At 31.7% G+C, this 24,851-nt stretch overlaps 3 protein-coding genes across 3 annotated transcripts; 1 reads left to right on the top strand and 2 right to left on the bottom strand.

Annotated features, from left to right (window-relative positions):
• Positions 1 to 10: 10 nt before the first annotated feature.
• LOC111421187 (Ribosomal protein S28b) lies at positions 11 to 489 on the bottom strand. The gene is made up of 2 exons (XM_023054332.2): positions 202 to 489; positions 11 to 147 (listed from the first exon to the last, which is right to left on the bottom strand). The coding sequence occupies exon 1, from the start codon at positions 401 to 403 to the stop codon at positions 206 to 208; it is 198 nt and encodes a 65-aa protein (XP_022910100.1). The 5' UTR covers positions 404 to 489; the 3' UTR covers positions 11 to 147; positions 202 to 205.
• A 169-nt stretch (positions 490 to 658) lies between these two features.
• Positions 659 to 1,507, top strand: LOC111421188 (BLCAP apoptosis inducing factor bc10). The gene has a single exon (XM_023054333.2). It carries the CDS (start codon positions 852 to 854, stop codon positions 1,086 to 1,088), a length of 237 nt encoding a protein of 78 aa, XP_022910101.1. The 5' UTR covers positions 659 to 851; the 3' UTR covers positions 1,089 to 1,507.
• Positions 1,508 to 9,116: 7,609 nt separating this feature from the next.
• On the bottom strand, positions 9,117 to 24,106 carry LOC111421189 (rac GTPase-activating protein 1-like). Its single transcript, XM_023054334.2, has 4 exons — positions 23,419 to 24,106; positions 23,195 to 23,363; positions 22,985 to 23,142; positions 9,117 to 10,544 (listed from the first exon to the last, which is right to left on the bottom strand). Exons 1-4 carry the CDS (start codon positions 23,893 to 23,895, stop codon positions 9,396 to 9,398), a joined length of 1,953 nt encoding a protein of 650 aa, XP_022910102.2. The 5' UTR covers positions 23,896 to 24,106; the 3' UTR covers positions 9,117 to 9,395.
• Between the last annotated feature and the right edge of the window lie 745 nt (positions 24,107 to 24,851).

The following is a 24,851-nucleotide window of genomic DNA, read 5'->3' as shown; positions in this document are numbered from 1 at the left end:
AATTAAAAAATACTGTGAGAACATAATTTATTAATAATAAAAGTTGTTACATGTAAAATTAATGTAGTTTTATTTATTTAAACGCATTAATGTGTAATAATCCCCACAGTAAACTTTTTCATTCTTGTTTTTAGCAAAAACTTTAACCTGAAACAAAATATAACAATAAAAATTAAACTAATGAAATCATCTTTTATTTACCTAATTATCTTAATCTTCTGGCTTCACGTTCAGATTCCAAAAGCGTTAAAATGTCTCCTTCTCGAACGGGGCCCTTCACGTTTCGGATAATCTGTCGGTTTTGTTCCCCCAAGAACTCAACTTTTACCTGCGTACATTGCCCCTGGGAACCGGTACGACCCAAAACTTTAATGACGCGAGCTCGAACAACGGATTTATCCATGTTTATTTATTAATTTTTAGTTTTTAAAGCACCACGTGCAAGAAAACACTTTAGCAGCTTAGGCTGTCGGAAATGGGAAAGAGGGCGCCACACGCGTTAATGCCATAACCACAAATCAAGATGGGCAACGTTTAAATTGAAAAATTACCAGGTTTTAATAATTTTTAAAGAATTTTTTAACAAAAATAAGATGGTTAATTTAATTTGTCGGGGTTAAATTTAAATTGTAATTAAAATTTGAGTTTAGATTTATAATTAAAATTTATGGAATCAGCTGATGCGCGCGTCGTTTAATAAAAAATGTTTCACGTCAACCCCACTTGACAGGTGTCAAAAAAAAATTATAATTGTTGTCAAAATCGGACTCTATATTGTTCTTAACAAAAAAAGTTCGGTTTTATTTGTTAAATGTGCCCGAGAATAATAAAAGATTGTGTGGTTTGCTGCGATGTACTGCCTCCAATGGTTGATACCAGTTCTATTGATACCGAAACCATTAAATCCGGCCTTGGTGCAAACACACGTAATGTTCATGGTGCTTTACCTAATTGGATTTTTCTTGGAAAAGAAACCTTGCACAATTTGCAGTTTGATTTTTTTGGTAGCCGTCTTCCTTATTTGTTATAGCGGGGTGGGAAATTGCGTGTTGTGGAGCTCAGGACCTTGTACAAGTGACAACGGATAACCTAAAATGCTACTTAGAAATTTTTCCAATGACTATTTTTTCTATTTTATAACAACAAGAAATTACTTCTCATTGAGAATTGTATGTTGCGCGAGTTTTTTCATAGAGTGATTAAAAAAAAAATGTTATACGTGTTTATATCAAGATTATATTTTAACATTTTCTTTTTATATAAAAATTTATAAAAACATTATTTTTAATTTTGTTAATTTGTAAATAACCACAATAACAATGTATATACTAGATATACTGTTTGTATACATAACTTATTGTATCATTTTAAGGATTTTATTTTGTATTTTGTTACCTTAATTTGGGTGTGTTTGGCCGTTGTTGATTTAACTTGACGATTTCTCTTAAAAGACCTTAAATGAATTATGAAAGGGGAAAATAACAGTTAAAATAAATTTTACAAGTTACTTTGTGTTTTATTTTAATTTTTAATACCTAGGATTACAATAAAGTGACATGTGAGGTTATGTTGACATAAATCTTTGACAAGGCGCGCTGCCATAAAATTTTCGATTTTGACAATATCTTTTTATAATATATCTCCTTATATTATGTATTTAAAAGGATTTAACGCTAAAGTATTCATGTAACTATGTATTTGGAACAAGATAAAAAAAATGTAAAAACAAACTTATTGACATTGTCTTTATGGCAAAAAAAGTATAAAAGACAAAAAATTTACACATTAATTGCTGATTTATAAGGCTGTATTTATATTATGGGATGTGTTTATGGATATAAATGTATTATATATAAACAGGTTTTGAGTCATACATGAAGGTTTCGGCTCGTTTGCACGTTTTTGAAAAATACAGGTCCGTAATGACAATTTTTTTTTCATCTTTTCGGTTTTTCATGAGTTATGGATATATTCAGATGGTCCGTATATGGTATCTAACAAACTGATGGATGTTGTAAAGAAATTAGTTGAACCAATTAAAAATTCTAATAGAAATGACGCTGTCAACTGCTATACTAGCTATACTATCTGCTAGCGTTGCTCTAGCAGATTATCTACTACAGAAGAAAATAACACTGACTGGAACAAGCGAGAAATCCCATCAGAATTCTTATCAAATAAAAATCGAGTCGTTCGTTCGACATTATTTGGATTTCAAACAAACAAAATGTTAATTTTTTATGTACCACACAAAAATAAAGCTGTTTTTCTCCTTTGCACGATGCACAATGCAAAAATTAATGTAGCTATAAATAAACCAGAAACAATAACTACCGTTTAGCCGTGCGTCTCTTAAAACGGCTACCCCTGAATGTTTCTAGTTCTAATGTTAGTTTTAGTAACAGTGCTAATTGAACTAAAACTAACACTAGACCTAGAAAATTTCAGGTTTAGCCATGCGTCTGTACTAGCACTATCATTAGAACTAACACAAGACCTATAACTAGAATCATTCGGGTTTAGCCGTCTTGAGGGACGTGCGGCTAAATCCGAATGATTCTAGTTCTAGGTCTTGTGTTAGTTCTAGTGATGGCGCTAGTGTAAAACCATAATACTGAACGTCTGAAGACGCACGGTTAAACCCGAAACTTTCTAGTTTTAGGTCTAGTGTTAGTTCTAGTTTTACAGTAGCACCATCGCTAGAACTAACACAAGACCTAGAACTGGAATTATTCGGGTTTAGCCGAATTTAGCTAAATCCGAATGTTTAATGTATTAGTCTTTTAACAAATAAAACACTCACGAATAGAGTTTTAATTTACTTTATTAACAAAGCTATACGAGAACCTAGTTTTTACACATTCATCGTACACTTAGAGGATAATATCCCATGAAGTTAGTTGCTAATTTGCTAATGCTACCAACCAGCCCTCTGTCGACCAAAAGTCGGTAGAATTAATAGTAAAAAATCGGTAGGTTTAAATACAAAGTCAGAAAATGTTGTTTGGTAAAAGTTTATAAATGAATTTATATACATATACAGGATGTTCCATATCTTCCGTGTCAGAACATTATACGGTTCCCGTTCGGTTGTAGCAAATATTATTCTTAACAATATTGCTCTCTTGCACTTTTATGCGTCAATATCAAGCAAAATACAAAAATATGAAAATTTGTTTCTTTTTCAAGTTATTAAAGATAACGCTTAGGAATCGGAGCGTGTTATAAAAAAAAATTTACAATAAAAGTTGTAGCAAATTTTATTATTAAGAATTTGCTGTCTTGCACTTTTGCTCTTAGATACATCAACATCGAGATAGATACGAAAATATGAAAATTTGATGAATTTGTTGCTCTTTCAAGTTATTAAAGGTAACACTTGGGAATCGGAGCATGCTATAAGAAATCTTTTATAACAAAAATTGTTGCAAATTTTATTGTTAACAATATTGCTCTCTTGCACTTTTGCTATTAGATGCGTCAATATCGTATTAGATACGAAAATATAAAACTTTGACAGCATCCGATGCTGTAATGAGATTTTAGTAACGTTTTATGGAGCCAGTTCAAGTTGGTAACATTGGGTCATTAATTTTTCTAGTTATCAATGTTTAAACACGTTCTTAACATCGAATACAAGGTCCACAATGATGAGGACATTGAACTCTGAGCCATTTCTGTTATTTTGGGAGGTGTACATGGAACATTTTTGTCAGGCGAATACATTTTGTGTTTTGACAGTTTCTAATTGTCAATTCAAATTTCTATTTTCAAGTGTTACCAACTGCTACATACCTATTTCCCTACATTGTGAAAATTTATTAATTTAATATACTATTACTTGATAAGGCCTTGTACAGTGTGGATAAATTTCTAACCAGTGATTTTACTAAATTGATGTTACCATCTCGCCGTTTTCCTTCTCACCCACCAATTTAGATTTATTCACTGTTCGTTGTTTAGCTAGTGCATATATTTGTTATGTACTGTTTTTCCGTCATAACAAGAAACTGTATTCTATATTTTTTTGCTGATGTATGACTTGTAACATAGCTTCGGCTGACATATTATCAATAAAGAATTATTATTATTATTATGAATGCCATTAATGACGTCATCATGCGGCAGCCAATGTGTTAAGACGGCTAAACCTGAATGTTTCTACTTCTAGATCTAATGTTAGTTCTAGTGACCGTGGTAAGTAGCGAGCATGGTAACTAGAACTAACACAAGACCAAGAACTAGAATTATTTGGGTTTAGCCGTCTTGAAAGACGCGCGCCTAAACTCGATTATTCCTAGGTCTAGTACCCAGTAAACAAATTTGCGTTTCAGAAACATTTCTCATACATATTATTGAAACATGAAATGTTTCTTCGACATATTTCTGAAACATAGTTGAAACGTGTCTGAAACTGCTAATGTCCGGCCGTTTTTATGTTTCATTGAAAGGATTCTGCAACATACAGGTAACAATTACGGTACATTACTAAAATGTTTCATTAACGGGTTTGAATTATTTTTGAAATGTAAATTATACGTTTACCAATCTACGAAAATGTCTCCTAGAGATATTCAGCTTTAATTTTTTTCTTTCCATCTTATCTCACATCACACGAACGTAAAAGTATACAGGCTGGGTTTTTTCCATGTTTAGTATAGAGATCTTGAAAACTAGCGGAGATAGAGAGACGATTAAATAGGAAAAGAATTGCAGTTTCATGAACTCAATTTAATGAGTTTTTTGTTTTTTGGATAAAATACATGGCTATCTAGATATCTCCAAAAAACCGTTTTTTTTGTTATATCGTTAGATACCTATGGCTCCACTATTATTGATTTTAGGAAAAATTTGGGTATTACATGTTTAATAAAGCAGTCTAACTGATTTTTTTATTTAAGCAATAATTTTTGAGGCCATGACTTTATAAAAAAGGCCTTTTCTCAACGATTCTAATGGTATACCACTTGATATAGATATTTTTATGAATAAATAAATTATAGCCATTTATTCTTTTAATTGGAAAACTGTTCAGTTAGTAAGCTATAGAAACAATTGATAGATACGTTTGGTTATGACAGCTTAAGGCAAACGTATGTTTCGTTTAGTTTCTAATTAACGTTGATTGAGGTTTTGTAAATTATAATCAATATGAATTTTTCTAATCAATAAAAGCGTGATATCATTGAGTGTTACATTTTATGCTATAAAAATGCAATAAAAGCTGCAGAACAGTATTTTGATCGTCGTCAGCCTTCTCTAACTACTTTGAAGAGGGTGATAATTTGGGCGAGTATGGTTCTTTCTGTAAACCAACTAAAGATACAAGACAGAAGTAAATGTATTAGCACGAATCCATCAAGATGCATCGGTTTCAACACAAGTTGCATCTGAAGCAGGCACGTCACAACGTACTGTCATAAGAGAACTAAAAAAGGGCAGATTTCATTCATATAAAATGGCAGTTTCACAAACAGTACCCCCAGATGACTACAATAAGCGTGTAGAATATTGTACGTAGTTTATTAACATGACGTGTGAAGCTGATCACAGCTTAGATTAAAGGTTTCTGGACAGATGAAACACGATTTACAACCTGCGGCATGTTTAATAGACATAATCAACATTTATGGATGCAGGAAAATCCGCACCATGTTCAAGAGAGGAGACTTCAAGTTAAGTTTGGATTTCATGTTTGTTGCGGTGTCATTTGTTCAAGAATTTTTGGTCCGTACATTTTTTATGATACGTTAAACGGAGATCCTTATCTTCATTTTCTACAGAACGATTTCGATAATATGTTGAATGAATTGATCCTGCAGACACGTCATTTGCGTAAATGGTTTCAACACGATGGGGCACCATCACTTAATAAGCTAGCGGTACGAAATCATCGAAACTTACGTTTGCAAACGTATCTATCAATTGTTTCCATAGCATACTACCTGAACAGTTTGCAAATTAAAAGAATAAATGGCTATAATTTATTTATTAATAAAAATATCCATGTCAAGTGGTACATCATTAGAATCGTTGAGAAAAGGCCTTTTCTATAAACTCATGACCAACTATGGTTTCTATTAGAAAAATTACAAGTTTGTGTCATATCTCAAAAATTATTGCGTAAATAAAAAAATCAATTAGACTGCTTTATTAAACATGTAATACCCTACAAATATTTCCTTTACACATTTTTCCTAAAATCAATAATTGCGGAGCCATAGGTATTGAACGATATAACAAAAAAACCGGTTTTTCGAGATATCTAGTTAGCCATGCATTTTATCCAAAAAACAAAAAGCTCATTAAATTGAGTTCATGAAACTGCAATTCTTTTCTTATTTAATCGTCTCTCTATCTCCGTTAGTTTTCGAGATGTTTCAGTTGTATATTTTGATGATATTTCATAAATATTCCTACTGAAATGTATTTGATACATATCTTTAGATACGTTTCGTAAAAATCGTATCTGTCACGTATATGAAACGTAGTTCTAAAATGTCTCATTTAATTCACTGTATGTTAAAATTGAAATGTTTCACAAATGTTTCTTGTTTACTGGGTATTAATTATAGTTTTAATTGTTACTCAGCGTTAGATTGCGGTATATTTTTCTTGAACGAAAAATACAACTAGTGCTAGGTAGTTCTAGTGACTAGTCAGTTCTAGTGACAGTACTAGGTAGCGCTAGTTTGCATTAGATATCACTGTGTTGCATATTTTTATTGAATTAAAACTAGAACTAACACTAGACCTAGAACTAGCAGGTTTCTAGTGTTCTGCCAGCAATCCCACACTTCTGCCAGCTGTATATAATCCCCTGGAAGCAAGAAATAATCTTCTGCAAGCAGTAAATACCCCTATACAAGCAATTTCTTCTCTTATATTAGTACTATTTTGTCTTCTATTGGCAGTATTTAGTCTTTTACGTGCATTGACTTCTTATGAGGAGCATTCAGTATTATATTAAGAATATCTAGTAAGTTCTCAGACTTCTGTCAGCAGTATTTAATCTTTTTTCATTGAGTCTAGTCTTCTATTATCAGCATGTACTCTTTTTCAAGCACTATTAGTCAGAACTTAGTTCAGAACTTAACCTCAATTTTTGCAACGTGATTAAAAAGAAATGTGTTTAACAGATTATTCAATATTTTTACATAAATTCACAAGTATCAACATGTGGTCCAATTAATTGACGGTAATACTTATAACAAAGTTTTATATATTTTTTCATTTTTTCTTAATATATTTGTAAATCCGTAGTTGTGTCCGAGGATGACTTCAGAGTCGAAACACGTGTAACACATAAAAATAATAAAAATATTTATACGATTCATCTTTTAAGGCCAAAAACTGGAGTTTTTGTTTTCCTTCTCTTCCATATATAATATTCGAATGATGAATCTGGAGAAAGAACTAGCAAAGTTTTATTAGCAGAGCCTAGTCTTCAATTATCAATATTTTATCTACTGCAAACAGATGCAGACTTCTATTAGCATTCTTTAGTCTTCTGCTAACAGTATCTAGTCTTTTGCAAGCAGTAAGTAGTCTTATATAAGCAATATTTTGTCTTCTACCATCAAATCCATTCTTGTCTTAGTAGTTTTTGGTCTTTTCTACAACCAGTATCTAATTCTCGGGTTAGGTTTTGCCGTTTTTAAGTTAGCTAAAGTTTCCAGTGTTCAACTGGGTTGTACACTAGCACTATCACTAGAACTAACACAAGACCTAGAATCATTTGGGTTTAGCCGTCTTGAAAACTACGCGCTTAAACCCGAATGTTCCTAGGTCTAGTATTAATCCTAGTTTGAATTGTCATTCAGTGTTAGCAAGGCAAATGTTAGTTCTAGTGACAGTGCTAAGTAGCGCTAGTTAGCATGAGATATCACTGTGTTGCATATTTTTATTGAATTAAAACTAGAACTAACAGTAGACCTAGGAGTAGAAAGTTTCTGTCTGAAGACGCACGGCTAAACCCGAATGTTTCTAGTCCTAGGTCTAGTGTTAGTTCTAGTTTTGCGCTACCACCATCACTGGAACTAACACAAGACTTAGAACTAGAATCATTCGGGTTTAGCCGTCTTGAGAGACATGTGGCTAAATCCGAATGTTTCTAGTTCTCGGTCTAATGTTAATTTTAGTTTTGCACTAGCACTATCACTAGAACTAACACAAGACCTAGAACTAGAATCATTCGGGTTTAGCCGTGCGTCTTTTATGACTGCTGAAAACTCAGAGTCCTCACAAGGACGTCACCTTTTTTCCAAGCAAAACTTTTCCTTTGCAAAACTACCCAATGCCTGTACTATTATGCTATGTTGCATGTTATGTGGGGCAATGCAAATGCACAGTAGTTTCGTAACTATGGTTACTGCATTCATATATTGCGAGTTACTAGCTTTGTTCGTTGGGCCTGCACTACTTGCACTAAGCAGTTTAGTGCAGATGTTGTGTGTTCGTTGGGGATAGTGTAGTTTACTGCAATTGCACTCATACTGTTCGTTGGGCCATGTGCAGTGCAATTTCGTGCAGCAGGTGCAAGTTAGTGCAGCGGGTGCAAGTTAGTGCAGATTTTGTTGCAACTGCTTTGGATTAAGTTCAATAAGTGCAGTGTACTCACCAACCCAAATTTTTTTTTTGCAAGTACTGCTTATATCGATTTTGGTGCAATTTAGTATGTGATTTCTTTATACGTTAAGTAGTACTTTTTAAAGAACTTATAAGGGTTAGTAGTTTGGTGTAGAAAATATATTTTGCTAATAATTGAAAAAAATGTAAAATAATAATAATATAATAATAATTGATGAATCGCTACTAAAAAAACATTCTGCGATGATTTCATTTTCTACGAGTATTTCGCTGACAATCTCCTGTTCGTCCATTTCAAATATTATACACTTTTTTTATAAAAATCTGTTCGTTGCGACCACGGTTTATACACTTTTCTGACCTGCACTAAGTTGACATGACATTGCACTTACTTACACTTCATTGCACTATGACGTCATACGAGTGCCATGTCGTGCAGAGTAGTGCAGTCCCAACGAACAAAGCTAATGTGTTTTAGCTCGCGTTACTAAGTCGTGTGAAGTCGCTCGAAGGTTAAAATAAAACGATTTTATTTTGAAACTTAAATCTTTATTAATACTTTAATTATGTATGTGTATAATATATGAATATATAATAAAAAAAATAATCCTAATATTACAACAAAAAAATATTGGTTAAGATGCGCTTATTACAAGATAAATACAAAAAAAACTTATTTAAGTAAATTTTGTAGAAATTCAAGTATAAATTTAATTCTTTTTGATAATGATAAATTAATCTTATCCATCCCATAAGTACTTACCATAAAAATATGTAGGAAAAACATTTTACCATCAAAAAAATATTTATGTAAGAAGACTCGATGGTGTAGTTAATATATTTTTCCTTTTCTTAATAAAATCTCTTTCTAAACGAGTAGAAAATAATCGATTGGGAGTCGGCCTTAATAAAGAATCTGTACTCGGAGTTTGTTGTAACTTCATCGTTAACTGTTGTTGAATAACAAAATCTTGCCAATACTCAACAGGAAGCTCCAACAAATTAATCATAACATTATATTGTTGCCCCGTTTCTTTCAAGCAATCCCCCATATCCTCCAAATCATTCGAAGAAAACCCAACTATCGTCGGTCCAAAAACTTTCGCTAAATTCGTTAACGGCATTTTACATTCTTTAGATTCAGCAACTTTCTTTAAATGTAAAATAATGTACGCTAAAGTATCCCGATTCGGTTGTGGCAGCTCGGAAATGATTTGACACAAATTCGCGGCAACATCTTTTTTATCGGAACATTCAACCGCTTTTATAAACTCCCCTCGCAACGATTTCGACACCAACGGTTCTCTTAGAAACCTCAAAAAATCTTTAACAACCCCACAAATTACATGGATATCAATATTAGTAAGAATCGGAGCTGCTTTTCCTTTAAAAAATCGATCTTTTAATCCTTTCACGTCTTTCTCAGCACCGGGAATCCTATAAATACCCAATTCCTTCATCCCTTTCGCCTCAATCTCATTCAAACAATGCACGATTATCGCTGGAACCATCGGAGCGGTCGTCGGGGTGTAATCACTAATAATACCTTGCGCTAAACGATGAGTTGGGGTGTTAGCACACGGTATACATGGAAGAGGTAATTTATCTTTACACTCTGGGTGACAAACACTCCGACAAACTTTACATTTAACAACATTTTTTGCAAATCGAATTCTTTTTTCGCAAACACCACAAGTATCCGGCATTACAATAGTTTTCATTTGAAAACTATGTTGGCGATGTTGTGATAATTTTATGTTTTTATTGATCGATTGAAGTTTTTGAGGTGACGATTTCCATAAATCCGCCAAAACATTATTTACGGGATGTTGAGGCTTATTATTATCAACTTGATCGACTTTAGGAATCGATTCTATAATTGAAGTTGCAGTTATTGGCCCTTTTTTGGCTACTGTTAATGTAGTTGTTGCGCGAACTGTTTCGGTGGTGTTAATCTTGAAAAAAATAATTTATTAATTTAAAAAAAAATAATTTTAAATTGGTTATGAAATGTTATTTAAGGGGTAAGTAACACCACTGTAGAAATGTACCCCTACGTACTTCCCTGTAGAATATAATTTTAAATATGTGGTAAAAATGAGAAAAACGCATTTAAAATTTTGGTTATGAAAAAATTAAAGATTAACTGCATATAATTTTTTACCATTAATCTGCTATACCAGGACCATAAAGCTGCCCTTCTCTGTTCTCAAATTCATTGTAATTTTCTATAGAAAAACTATAGGGAAATTAAAGAAGTGGCGAGAAAGATGAAAAGAGTAGAGAAGATGTTCTGCCAAAAAGCGATAAGAGAATGGATGAATAAGACCAGAAGACAAAAAGGTTAACACTCAGGCTACACAAACAGAGATTGAGGAGATGAGGAAGAAACATTCGAAGAATGGACGTAGGTGGCAAAATGGAAATGGGAAGAGCAATACTTTGAAAATACGAGTATTGTAGAAGGAAATCCATTATGGCAAGAAAAATAAAGGCAAAGGAGGTGCTTATTGAGCCGGATGATACATTTAATCGCAATATAAGATGTATCCTATACTGGAGGAAATAAAAGAAGACTGCGAAGATGTGGGAATGACTTGAATAAGAAAGACAGGGGGCACGGACAGAAGTGATTGTGAAGGCTAAAGTGGTTGAAACAAAGAGAGAAACAGTAGCAATTTAAGTAACAATTTTGAATTTCTACAACCAGTTATACATATCATATTGTAACTTTTTTCCAAATAAGTCCAAAGTATTTTTTTAGTTAAAAAATACCTATCCAACACACAGCAACAAAAAAGAAAATCAAAGATGCGTTAAAATGTAACACCAGCTACATATTTCACAAAAATTATTATCAAGAAATGATAGTACTTCAAAATATGTACAGGTGTCCCAATTTCGATGTCCGCATAGGCTATCTCCGAAACTAAAAGAGATAGAAAAAAAGTAGCTTACTTGTCATGATGTCGTTTTTTGAGAAAATGCTAATGCCGAAAACTCCGAACAGCTATCGTCTTTTGTTTTCGCCCTATCGGCAAAAACTGAAAATTTTGCGAAAACGACAATCGCGAATATCTCACTTATTATCAAAGATGGAGTATTATAAATAAAACATTATATGGGTAACTTTTTAAGAAGAATTCAGTGGCGTAGGTAGAATTTTTTTCCCATCTTTTATTTTCGAGATTTTAGACGTAACTTTATTTTTTTAAATGGAAACCATAGTTGGCTATGACTTAAAATAATTTGTTATTTTCTTCTGATAACAAATATATATAGTTTGTGGGGTATATTTCTTATAGTTATTGAATAATTAACAAAAATTCATTTTGTTCCATCTAAGTCTAATGTATGTATTTAAAAGTTAACGTTGCTATGGTGATAACCATACATACTATGATGGAATATAATGTATCAATTTTTTTTGTTCTTTCTAAAACTATTGTATGTATTTAAAACTTAATGTTGTTATGGTGATAACTAGGGCCCGGAACTTTTGTAACGGTACGATACGATTTACCCCCTCCACTTGTTCTCCTAGAAAATGAGTCGGTGGCGTCAAGTCAACTCACCTGATCGGTTGTTATTGACGACCGACGATCGGTTCTTTATTGCGCATCAATGTCAACATTGTCAACTGTCAGTACGATTTCACTGTTGTTCAAATGTGCAGTATTCGACGCTTTTCATTCGCATAATTTCGTCAAATTTGCTATTTATCTTTCTTTAGTTACCTTTAATTGGAATTTGGAGTTCTGTTTGAGTTCGTATTATAGTTTTTTTTTTTTAAGAATTGTTTTTAGTTTCACTTTGTGGTAAAATTGTTGTTCGGATTTGAAAATTGTTCAACAAATTGCCGAAAACAATATACCTTTAACTCTTAAGGAAAAATATGGTTCAATAGCTCAGTATTTTATTTATGCTCCACTTACAAGTTGTGATGTTAAAAGATCATTTTCTAGGTACAAACACATTTTAACGTCAACTAGAACGTCATTTACAGATGAAAATTTAGGCATGATTGTTTCAATATACGTTAACAGCAATATTTTTATATCCGTATCCGATTTGTGATTGATATTACAAATCGGATCCTGTTTGTTTGAATTAAAGTTATAAAATATATTTTTTTTTAATATTTTCAAATCGTACTGACAGTTGACACTGACGTGTAATAAACCGATTGTCGGTCGTCAACAACAACCGATGAGGTGAGTTGACTTGACCCCACCACCTTATTTTCTAGGAGAACAAGTGGAGGGGGTAAATCGTATCGTTCCGTTACAAAAGTTCCGTGCCCTAGTGATAACCATACCATGAGGGAAAGCATTGTTTCCAATTATTGGCAAAGTTTGTAGCAAGGACAGTAGAATCTAACAGGACTGCTACATCCATTGTATTTTTGTAGTCGACTACGGGTTGGTTGCCCGCACTCTACGTCACACTATTTACCACGCCTGGTAGATAACTGTCTATGTTTTTAGAGGTTATATGATAGACATTAATACCTCTAAAAACATAAAACTTCAAGACTAATATGAATACGTCTAGGCTATAACCTCTAAAAACACACAGCAAACGCATAGACCATAACAACAGCTGGGCGTGAAAAATGGTGTGACGTAGTTTGCGGGTAGGCTGTCACAACAATGGATGTAGCAGTCCTGTTAGATTTTATTGTCCTTGAGTTTGTAGTAGTATTTAAAAATTCACTAACAACTCTGGCATTATGTGCTGGTGCTCCGTTATATTGAAAATATATCATTTGAGACATATTTAGTGGCAAATTGTCGACCAAAGGCTCCATGTGCTGCCTTAATATATTGAGGTATTTCCCTGAGTTTAAGTTTTTATGGTAGATACTATATGCCAAAACTCTATTATCTAAAAGGACACACCATACATTGAACCCCAATCTTCTTTGAACACTCAGAGACTTCATCGGCCCAGATGACATTTTGAACAAACAGCAGATTATTTAATTTTTCTAAATATCATCTACAAAATTTTAATCTTAGATTGACATCTCCGGCACGTAAATAATGAGTTAGCCCCGCTTTGTATGGTTTATACTTATTTTTCTTTCATATTCGGGAGCAGCGGCTTTTGGGTGAGACGTCTTGTTGCAATTTCTCTTGCAGGTCATTTTGGTATGTTTTTGTATGTGGTTTGGGGAAGGACCAAATATCCATTAAATTTTCTGCTAACCGGCTGAAGGTTCTTACGTGCGGTTGTCTTCTTTCTGGATAGATAACATATAGCATTCCATCATGTTACATTTTTCATAATTTTCGATATTCATTGTAAAGTTTTATTCAGTTTTGTTATACTTTGACACTTAACATGCTGGTGCATCGTACCAGCACATAATGCCAGAGTTGTTATTGAATTTTTAAATATAAACTTTGGCAATTATTTGATACATTATGTTCCATCATAGTATGTATGGTTATCACCATAGCAACATTAACTTTTAAATACATACATTAGTTTTAGACAGAACAAAATGAATTTTTGCTAATTATTCAATAACCATAAGAAATGTACCCCACAAACTATATATACTTGTTACCAGAAGAAAATAACAAATTATTTTAAGTCATAGCCAACTATGGTTTCCATTTAAAAAAATAAAGTTACGTCTAAAATCTCGAAAATAAATGATGGGAAAAAAATTCTACCTACGCCACTGAATTCTTCGTAAAAAGTTGCCCATATAATGTTTTATTTATAATACTCCATCTATGATAATAAGTGAGATATTCGCGATTGTCGTTTTTGCAAAATTTTCAGTTTTTGCCGATAGGGCGAAAACAAAAGACGATAGCTGTTCGGAGTTTTCGGCATTAGCATTTTCTCAAAAAACGAGATCATGACATGTAAGCTACTTTTTTTCTATCTCTTTTAGTTTCGGAGATAGCCTATGCGGACATCGAAATTGGGACACCCTGTACTTCTTTTGCATTTAACATTAAATGAATGCCTATTGCACATATCGTATAGATTAGAAGAAAATCAAGAATAAAGAAATGGCAAGTCAGAAAAGGAGAACGCAAAGTATTCGAACAGAGAAAAAATTGTAGATGTACCCAAAAAAGGAGTAGGATCCAGTAATGACGGGAATACTGCTCGAAAATTTTTTGATCCAACATTTCCCAAGAAATTATATACAAATTTTTTATAATTTTAAGATTAATTTGGAAAAAATATAAACACTGCTGCATTTAAAAATTTTACAAACGACACGAAATCAATTACATAATTGGTATTATATGCCTGTGGTAGTGCATAAAATTCTTGTGCATTGCCACTTAATAATAAAATCATTAAGTATCCGGATTGGCCTGCTTTCAGAAGAAGCGCAAGAAACTCGGAATAAAGACCTTAGAAGGTATAGAGAGAAATTTTCAAGAAAAATGTCAAGAAGACACAACAATAGAGACATTTTAAACAGATTATTAAATATTTTCAGACTCAATTATAACATCATTTCATAGCAAGAAATCAAGGAATAATGCAGATTTTCCTAAAGAACTAATATTGAAACTGTAGAACACAGTGAAGACGAAGAAAAATAAATATAATTTATGGATATCATTACATTATTAAACAATTGTCACAAATTAACACAGAAACAGAGAATAGCTTACTCTATTATAGTTTACTCTATTATTGCAAATAAAATAGTGAAAGTATTTTTTTAACAGCTATTTTTTCGAAGACAGCTACATGAAAAATACTCTGAATTTACGTAAAATCCATAAATGTAACAAAAAATGGGGGTTCCTATTTTAAAATGTCAACTTAGGCATGGTATTTCAATTTTATCTCGTAAAAAATATAACATAGATGTCAAAGCCTTTTTTCTGGAAGAATATCCAACGTATTTTTTTGAATTGATATCATACTTTATGTACAGGGTGGGCAAATTTGGGTGTTATTATAGGCTATCTCCGAAACTAAAAGAGATAGAAAAAAAGTAGCTCATGTCATGATCTCGTTTTTCGAGAAAATGTTAATACCGAAAACTCCGAACAGCTATCGTCTTTTGTTTTCGCCCTATCGGCAAAAACTGAAAATTTTGCGAAAACGACATTCGCAAATATCTCACTTATTATCAAAGATTTTTACGAAGAATTCAGTGGCGTAGGTAGAATTTTTTTCCCATCTTTTATTTTCGAGGTTTTAGACGTAACTTTATTTTTTTAAATGGAAACCATAGTTGGCTATGACTTAAAATAATTTGTTATTTTCTTCTGATAACAAATATATATAGTTTGTAGGGTATATTTCTTATGGTTATTGAATAATTAACAAAAATTCATTTTGTTCTGTCTAAAACTAATGTATGTATTTAAAAGTTAATGTTGCTATGGTGATAACCATACATACTATGATGGAACATAATGTATTAAATAATTGCCAAAGTTTGTATTTAAAAATTCGATATCAACTCTGGCATTATGCACCAGCGTGTTAAGTGTCAAAGTATAACAAATCTGAATAAAACTTTACAATGAATTTCGAAAATTATGAAAAATGTAACATGATGGAATGCTATATGTTATCAGATAAGAATGCGACGTTAGCCGCGGAATTTTGTTTCGCAAGATATCCAGAAAGAAGACAACCGCGCACGTACAAACCTTCAGCCGGTCAGCAGAAAATTTAATAGATATTTGGTCCTTCCCCAAACCACATACAAAAACATACCAAAATGACCTGCAAGAGAAATTGCAACAAGACGTTTGACCCAAAAGACACCGCTCCCGAATATGAAAGAAAAATAAGTATAAACCATACAAAGCGGGGCTAACTCATTATTTACGTGCCGGAGATGTCAATCGAAGATTAGAATTTTGTAGATGATATTTAAAAAAATTAAATAATCTGCTGTTTGTTCAAAATGTAATCTGGACCGATGAAGTCTCTGAGTGTTCAAAGAAGATTGGGGTTCAATGTATGGTGTGCCCTTTTAGATAATAGCATTTTGGCATATAGTATCTACCATAACTCAGGGAAATACCTCAATATATTAAGGCAGCACATTGAGCCTTTGGACGACAATTTGCCACTAAATATGTCTCAAATGATATATTTTCAATACGACGGAGCACCAGCACATAATGCCAGAGTTGTTAGTGAATTTTTAAATACTACTACAAACTCAAGGACAGTAGAATCTAACAGGACTGCTACATCCATTGTTGTGACAGCCTACACGCAAACTACGTCACACCATTTTCCACGCCTAGCTGTTGTTATGGTCTATGCGTTTGCTGTGTGTTTTTAGAGGTTATATCCTAGACGTATTCATATTAGTTTTGAAGTTTTATGTTTTTAGACGTATTAATGTCTATCATATAACCTCTAAAAACATAGACAGTTATCAGGCTTATCAAATAGTGTGACGTAGAGTGCGGGCAACCAACCCGTAGTCGACTACAAAAATACAATGGATGTAGCAGTCCTGTTAGATTCTATTGTCCTTGCTAGAAACATTGGCAATAATTGGAAACAATGCTTTCCCTCATGGTATGGTTATCACCATAACAACATTAAGTTTTAAATGCATACAATAGTTTTAGAAAGAACAAACAAAATTGATACATTATATTCCATCATAGTATATATGGTTATCACCATAGCAACATTAACTTTTAAATACATACATTAGATTTAGATGGAACAAAATGAATTTTTGTTAATTATTCAATAACTATAAGAAATATACCCCACAAAGTATATATATTTGTTATCAGAAGAAAATAACAAATTATTTTAAGTCATAGCCAACTATGGTTTCCATTTAAAAAAATAAAGTTACGTCTAAAATCTCGAAAATAAAAGATGGGAAAAAAATTCTACCTACGCCACTGAATTCTTCTTAAAAAGTTACCCATATAATGTTTTATTTATAATACTCCATCTTTGATAATAAGTGAGATATTCGCGATTGTCGTTTTCGCAAAATTTTCAGTTTTTGCCGATAGGGCGAAAACAAAAGACGATAGCCGTTCGGAGTTTTCGGCATTAGCATTTTCTCGAAAAACGAGATCATGACATGTAAGCTACTTTTTTTCTATCTCTTTTAGTTTTGGAGATAGCCTATGCGGACATCGAAATTGGGACATCCTGTACATACACAGTGTATATACAGGGCAAAATTTTTTTTATGCAGATGATAAATACATTAGAAAAATTTTAGTTACTTAGATGAAAATATTGTAAAACTTTTTTGTCTCTGTGATGTTCTTCGAAAATTTAATAACTTCTGAGAAAAAAATTAATTAAGCAAACATTAACTGTTAACCTGCAGGGTTGTTAATCGAAAGATGGAATGACTTTTATTGAAAAAATCTTAGTAGGCTATGCAATTTTTTCCAGAAATATTTTTGACATTTGTTTTTCTTACTATTATTAAAATAAAAAAAACCTAGGCATAAATTCAACGGGGGTGGTCATGATTAGTAATTTAGACGGGAATATTGACAGTACAGATAGGATCACAACGTGCCCTATTATGAGTGAAACATATTCCCCAAATTTCATTTTTTAACGATTATGGTTTTTGAGAAAAAAAAAATTAAACCAAAATTTTCCGCCATTTTTGGAGGGGTGTACCTCTTTAGGGGAGCCGAAGTCGCCCATGGTTCATATATTAAAGTACCCTTAAAATATACTAAAAAATCACCCCTTGAAGCTTGTTGCAGTCATTCAGATACAGCCTGTATAAGTATTATACAAAGTGTTCCGGTGACTCGGGGCATAAAATTAACCTCATATACTAGAGCAAAAATGATGACGATTCGTGAAAAAAATTATTATAAAAGTCTTCAAATGGCCAAGATATGGGCCATCAAAGTTCAGAAATTTTAACACATTTTTCTAAATATTTTCAATACCATTTATGGTAGAGCGTTGAAATTTGGTGCAGGGTAAACAAATATCAAGCAAAATCATTGAACCAATTTTGACTTTGATCGGGCGGCGGCAACCATGCTATACAGGTGCCCCTAAAATTTGTTTGCTCAGAACTTTTTGTTCGCTCGTAACCCTACATTTATTTTTGTATTTTTTAATAGAAAATTTATTTTAGAAACTTTTATTACTCTTTGAAAATTTTGATAATATTGACCGGTTTCGAGTTATACGCGAAAATATTAAGCTTCAATTTCAATGGTAACACTAAAAAACAAAAATCTTCGAAAAAGGCAAGGTTGGCCATGGCAATAAAAAAAACAAATTGAGCTGTTAACTTGCTTATGTCGTTTAAACACAAACGATAGTTTTTTTGTTAGTTAAGTTTTTATTAATTTTAAGTGTTCAAAATGGAGAGTTACACATTTAGTGAACAAAGTGACATGATTTTGACATTAGGGGAATAATGTCATGGAAACGCCGTAGCAGCCGCTAAGATCAGTCCGAAGACCCGAACTAGAAGAAGATATTCTAGACTACGTAGAAGAAAATACTACAGCTAGTACTTTGGATATGGCGAGGCATTTTTTAACTTCAAAAACATTTCATTGTTACAAAGTTCAGGAAGTTCGACTGGCTGATTTCCCACTGCGACTGCAATATTGCCAAATAATGCAGCACAAAATCCAAATTGGTGATCAGTTTTTAGAAAAAGTGCTTTTTACAGATGAATCTACTTTTTCTAAAGATGGAATCATCAATTTGAGAAATTTACATCGTTGGGCGGCCGAAAATTTTTGTAAATTACATTCTTTTATTCAACTAAAATAAATTAACACTGGATTTAACTAAATCTGCACTTAGAAATTTATGCAAATAATGGTTATTAGCTCAGTTCGTTTTTCAATTGTCATCGCCAACTCAGATCTTGCGGAATATGTTTCCTTTTTTTGTTTGTTACGATTGAAATCAACGCTTAACATTTTTGCGTATAACTCGAAAACGGTCAATGTTATCAAAATTTTCAAAGAGTGATAAAAGTTTCTAAAATAAATTTTCTATTAAAAAGTACAAAAATAAATGTAGGGTTACGAGCGAACAAAAAAGTTCTGAGCACACAAATTTTAGGGACACGCTGTATAGCATGGTTGCCCCCGCACAGTGGTCAATTTCATGAATTTAGGAGGACAAAATTCATACTTCAAAAACCCAGCAAGCTACGGCAATGAAATTTCGGATGTAGCTGTTAGTAACAAAATCTAAGATTTGTATCAAGTTTGGATCATATTCGTCAACCGGAAGTGGTACTTTATTGGAAACCATATTGAATTTGTTCTATATAAACTTGTTGTTTAAAGAGAGTTAAACAAATGCAATATTGCATAAGCGATTAAAATTATGAGAAACATTCATACCGTAAATTTCACTCGAACCGCGTAATCGGAAGTTGTCCTTTATCTGAGGACCATCCATCATTTTTTATACAGTGTGTCCGTAAAGTAGCGGATATAGGCGATAAAATCATTATTTTATTCAAAAATCCCTGAAACGGGTCTAAAGATTTACATTTTTTGCAATTTTTTAGTGTAGATTTCAAATTTTTTCCGATATTTTTAAACGAGTTATGACGTCATCGATGTTTTTTTCAAATGACAATCCCCCATTTTTATTACGGAATATGAAAGAGGATTTTTTTCTGAATCTAGTACAGTCAATATTAATATTGCATACATAAGAAAATTTTCGAGAAAAATTACTTTAAAGTTCTCGTACTTCAAATTTGTATAAATGATAAAAATGAGTGTCAATAACTGATTTAGTAAAGCTTCTTGAAGTGTGGTGACGCGCCATCTTGTTGGAATAACTGCTGTTGGAATTGAGTTGTTTTTGACACTTAGGTAAATGTTTGATATAATTGGTTAGCATAATTACTCATGCTTAGATACTGCTATTTGTATCATGTCATCAAATATGAAGTAGTTAAACTTTAAAGTAATTTTTCTCGAAAATTTTCTTATGTAACCAATATTAATATTGACTGTAAAAAAAATCATTCAAAACTCGTTTAAAAATGGCGGAGAAAATTTAAAATCTACACCAAAAAATTTAAATCTTTAGACCTGTTTCAGGGATTTTTCCATAAACCGTTTATAATGATTTTATCGCCTATATCCGTTACTTTACGGACACACTGTATATGTAAACTGGCATGTTACTGAATAATAGGATAAATGCATGAAATTAATTAACAATTTCTTTGCAGTCATGAAAATATGTAGATATTAAATATTAGTCAAATTGCGAAACCGGAAATGGTCAAGTTAGTTTATTTAGGAGGTTCATATACAAAACTGTTTTTGCAATTGATTGCAAGAAAAACGTTCTAGTCGATTAATTTGGAGTATTTCATGAATTTTTATGGATTCATGTCTATTTATGTGTGTTTTGTTACAATTAAATTCTAATATAAACTGTAGAATGTGGGAAGGTGGGTTAGTACAGCTTTTCAACCGACTTAACCAACCGTTTATTACGATAAATGAAATAGCCTTCGAACTATACAAATTTAATTATATTTTAAAAAAATATAAATTAGGGAGCGGAAATTTAATATCGCGCATAAATTCTATTGAAATTTTTATTTAAAGTTTGTATCCGCGTTTGTGACACTCTTTATTTCATTTCGTTAGGGTGTGACCATGGGGATGTGAATCCACTTTATTTGAGATATGAAGGTGCCACACAGTGGTCCGAGCGGTAAGAAAACCCGATCGAAAATATTATTTTGGTGTTAGCAATTAGCTAGCTTTATGAAACTTGGCATATAATTATAAGACCAAAAGTTTTTTGCTTCTTGATAAATAAGATCCACAATTATGTGTTAAGTAATCTTTGACTGCCAATTTTTTGGTTAAGGCGCACGTTGGCGCAAGATTTCTTTCTTATGCTATGTACACCATACCTTCAGCAATAAAAAAATGTTAGCTACAATTGTTCGATTTTGTTCGCTCGCAAGATATTTAATTTAAAAGATTGAATGGTCAAAAAATATATGTATTTATTGACGTCAATAGAAATGGTTGTAATTTTTTTCAACAAACATCTTTTGAAATTTGGAAGGGCGTAAAATGAAGACCTTTCTGTACTTTATAAGAAACCAACGACACAATATTTTCAAGTAGTGATATACCATCTTTTTTGTTTTCTAAAGTTGTGTCGTTTTTTAAAAAATTTCCTTATACAAAATAAGGTAATTGTAATAGCAATTTATTTCGCGCAGTAGCTATTATAAAACACCAAAGACTTCATAAACTTCACTAAGAGTCTATTAATAGTTAAAATATATGTAACATTTAAAAAAACAACACTATAAAATTTTTTTTTCAATTGATTTTCGATCGGGTTTTAAGTGTTTTTCGGACCACTGTGTGCCATAATCATATCACTTCTTTTCTTTCGAAGCGTGAAAATATTGAGATTTAATCCTGAATTTACGCCACTATGTTACCTCATTTTTGCCACATTCCTCATTTGATAGTCAATATTTTCTAAAGTCAGTGGAAGTAAGTAAAGTCTTATATACCATCTTATAGCTAATCCTTCAGGTTACAAAATAAAAAAAGAATTGTAATGATTCATTATGAACCGTGCAAGAAAAATCAAATAGAAATGTGAATAAGTAATGTTAATTTTTTAAATTTAAGAACTAAAGCCTAGTGAACTAAATAAACGTAGTTATATACAGTGTGTCCGTAAAGTAACGGATATAGGCGATAAAATCATAATAAACGGCTTATGAAAAAATCCCTGAAACGGGTCTAAAGAATTAAATTTTTTGCAATTTTTTGGTGTAGATTTCAAATTTTTTTCGCCATTTTTAAACGAGTTATGGGGTCATCGATATTTTTTTTTTAATGGCAATCCCCTATTTTTATTGCGGAATATGAAAGAGGATTTTTTTTCTGAATCTAGTATAGTCAATATTAATATTGGTTACATAAGAAAATTTTCGAGAAAAATTACTTTAAAGTTTAATTACTTCAAATTAATGTAATCATAAAAATAGCAGTAGCCATGAGTAACTATGGTAACCAATTATTCTAAACAGAAAATATTTAGAAAAATGCGTTAAACTACAACAAAACCTTTGTTTTGCTTTCATTTTCAAACATTTGTTTCAAAATCCTAAATTTTGTTTTAAGTACTGTTTGTAGATGAAATAAATCCTAGTTAACCATTAAGGAGATATTATAATGGAATGATATTAAATATTTTCAACTTCATTTAGTTATAATTAGATTTTTGGCCAAATATTCATAACTTCCTAACACTCTGAAGGCTCCTATAATTTTATGTTAAAATTGCGGAGAGAGTAACTACGCTCCTCCGCATTTTTGGTATATAATTTTTTTTTTAATTCTACATTGGTGTTACCCCTTAAACGTTATTTAATTGTTATAATAATAATTACTTCAACATGATTTCCAGAAGATCGTCGTTTTTTAGTTGCTGGTTCTCCCTGAACTCCATCTAAACTAGGACGTAATTTTTGCCAATTCTTAGCGACTTTTGATGTCCCATCGAAATCATCCTCAGACATTGAATAACTAAAGTCCGATAATAACGAACCTTAAAAATAACGAACATAATAATTTAAACAATGATAAATTTAAAAACAAACCGGTTGTATTTCCTTCGGGGATAAAATTTTGTGGTGGACTAGTAATGCCAATGTTATGTTCTGAGATGTTTCTCATCCCAGGAAGATTTAAATTATCCCTAGCTTCGCGAGGAATGTTATTCCAACAATCCTTAGTTAAAATAGTCCTCAATTTTAATAATTGAGATAACTAAAAATACAAACATTAATTAAAAATAAATAATCACATCAAAAAATAGTCTTACATATAAATCTCGTTCATTTTCAACCTTATCCACTTCTTTTTTTCTCAATTTCTTCTCCTGATCTAAAAGTTTTCGCGCAAGCGACAACTTATTTTCAACGTCGCTTAATTCGTGCGTTTTTTTATCCAGCTCAATTTGTAATCGGTGACACTCAACGTTACTTTCCCTCCATTTCTCAGTTAGCAATATAAAATGCTCTACGTTACTCATAAAATGATCCTCAATTTCAGCATTATTCAGTTTACGAATTGATCGCATTAATTCATCAAATAAGGCAACAAGCGACAATACATTAACTTCTCTATCCTTAGAACTACTTGCTACTGATTCCGGGTTGCTACTAATGCTGTCTTCGCTATCCGATTTACATCTTTTTACCGTCCCTGTGTCTGTTTTAAGCTTACGTTTTGCGGTAGGCGTTTTAAACTGTCTATGTACAGGAGTTCCAGTGTATTTTCCATTATAATTATAATTCATTTTGTTTTGCTTAAAACTTTCTTAATTGTTTGGTTATAACTGTACTTTGATGAATTATATTATTATAAAACTGCATATATATGTAACTGTTTTTGTTAATTTTGCACTCGCAACTTCTTTATAGTTAACGTTATGAGATAGATTCACTTAAAACGGCCGTTATTTTTTTGGTGCTTTTTGGCAGTTGGAATAATTTTGAAATGTACCAATAGGATTAAGGTTATGTTGTAACCGCTGACACTACCAACTCAAAAAGTAAATTTATCGATTTTGCTTAAAATTAATGTTTTAAATTATTAATAATACTTTAATTTTGTAATTTAATTTGTTGTTTAATAGTAAACGTTCATATACAAATAAATAATTTTTAATTTAAAATTTTAATGAGTATTTAGTGAGAAATTATTGCCAACCTAAAAAATATGAATTTAAAATATATGAATTGTATAAACAATTTTATTTATTTATTGTTGTAATACACTTAATAAAGTGTTTTGATACGTAATTAAATCAATATATATGTTTTAGTAAATGAAAATAGAAGTCTCATATCAAAAGAACTTAATATGTATATTATTATGTATAAATTGGTTGAAATAATAACAATATAAGTAGCATTAATAAAATGGTTAATGTAATAATATTTAGTAAATATCGGTAACCTGAATGTTTCTAGTTTTAGGTCTTGTGTTAGTTCTACTGATAGTGCTAATGTAAAACTAGAACTAACACTAGACCTAGAACTAGAACCATTCGGATTTAGCCGCACGTCTTTGGTTGTTGGTTGGGCTTTTTGCATTAAAAAGAAGATACTTTATTTAATAATTGGTAATATTTCCACAACGATCTTTCAAGACATGAATTTTTTAGCGAATTTTGAAAATTATCGATGAAAATTGCAACATCGAAAATTTTATCAAAACTTCAAATATTGTTATCTCAAAAACTAAAAGTAA

This window comes from Onthophagus taurus, chromosome 1, assembly GCF_036711975.1.
Source record: "Onthophagus taurus isolate NC chromosome 1, IU_Otau_3.0, whole genome shotgun sequence".
NCBI lineage: Eukaryota > Metazoa > Arthropoda > Insecta > Coleoptera > Scarabaeidae > Onthophagus > Onthophagus taurus.
Note: the sequence above shows the minus strand (reverse complement) of the source record. Positions and strands in the feature narration are given on the sequence as shown.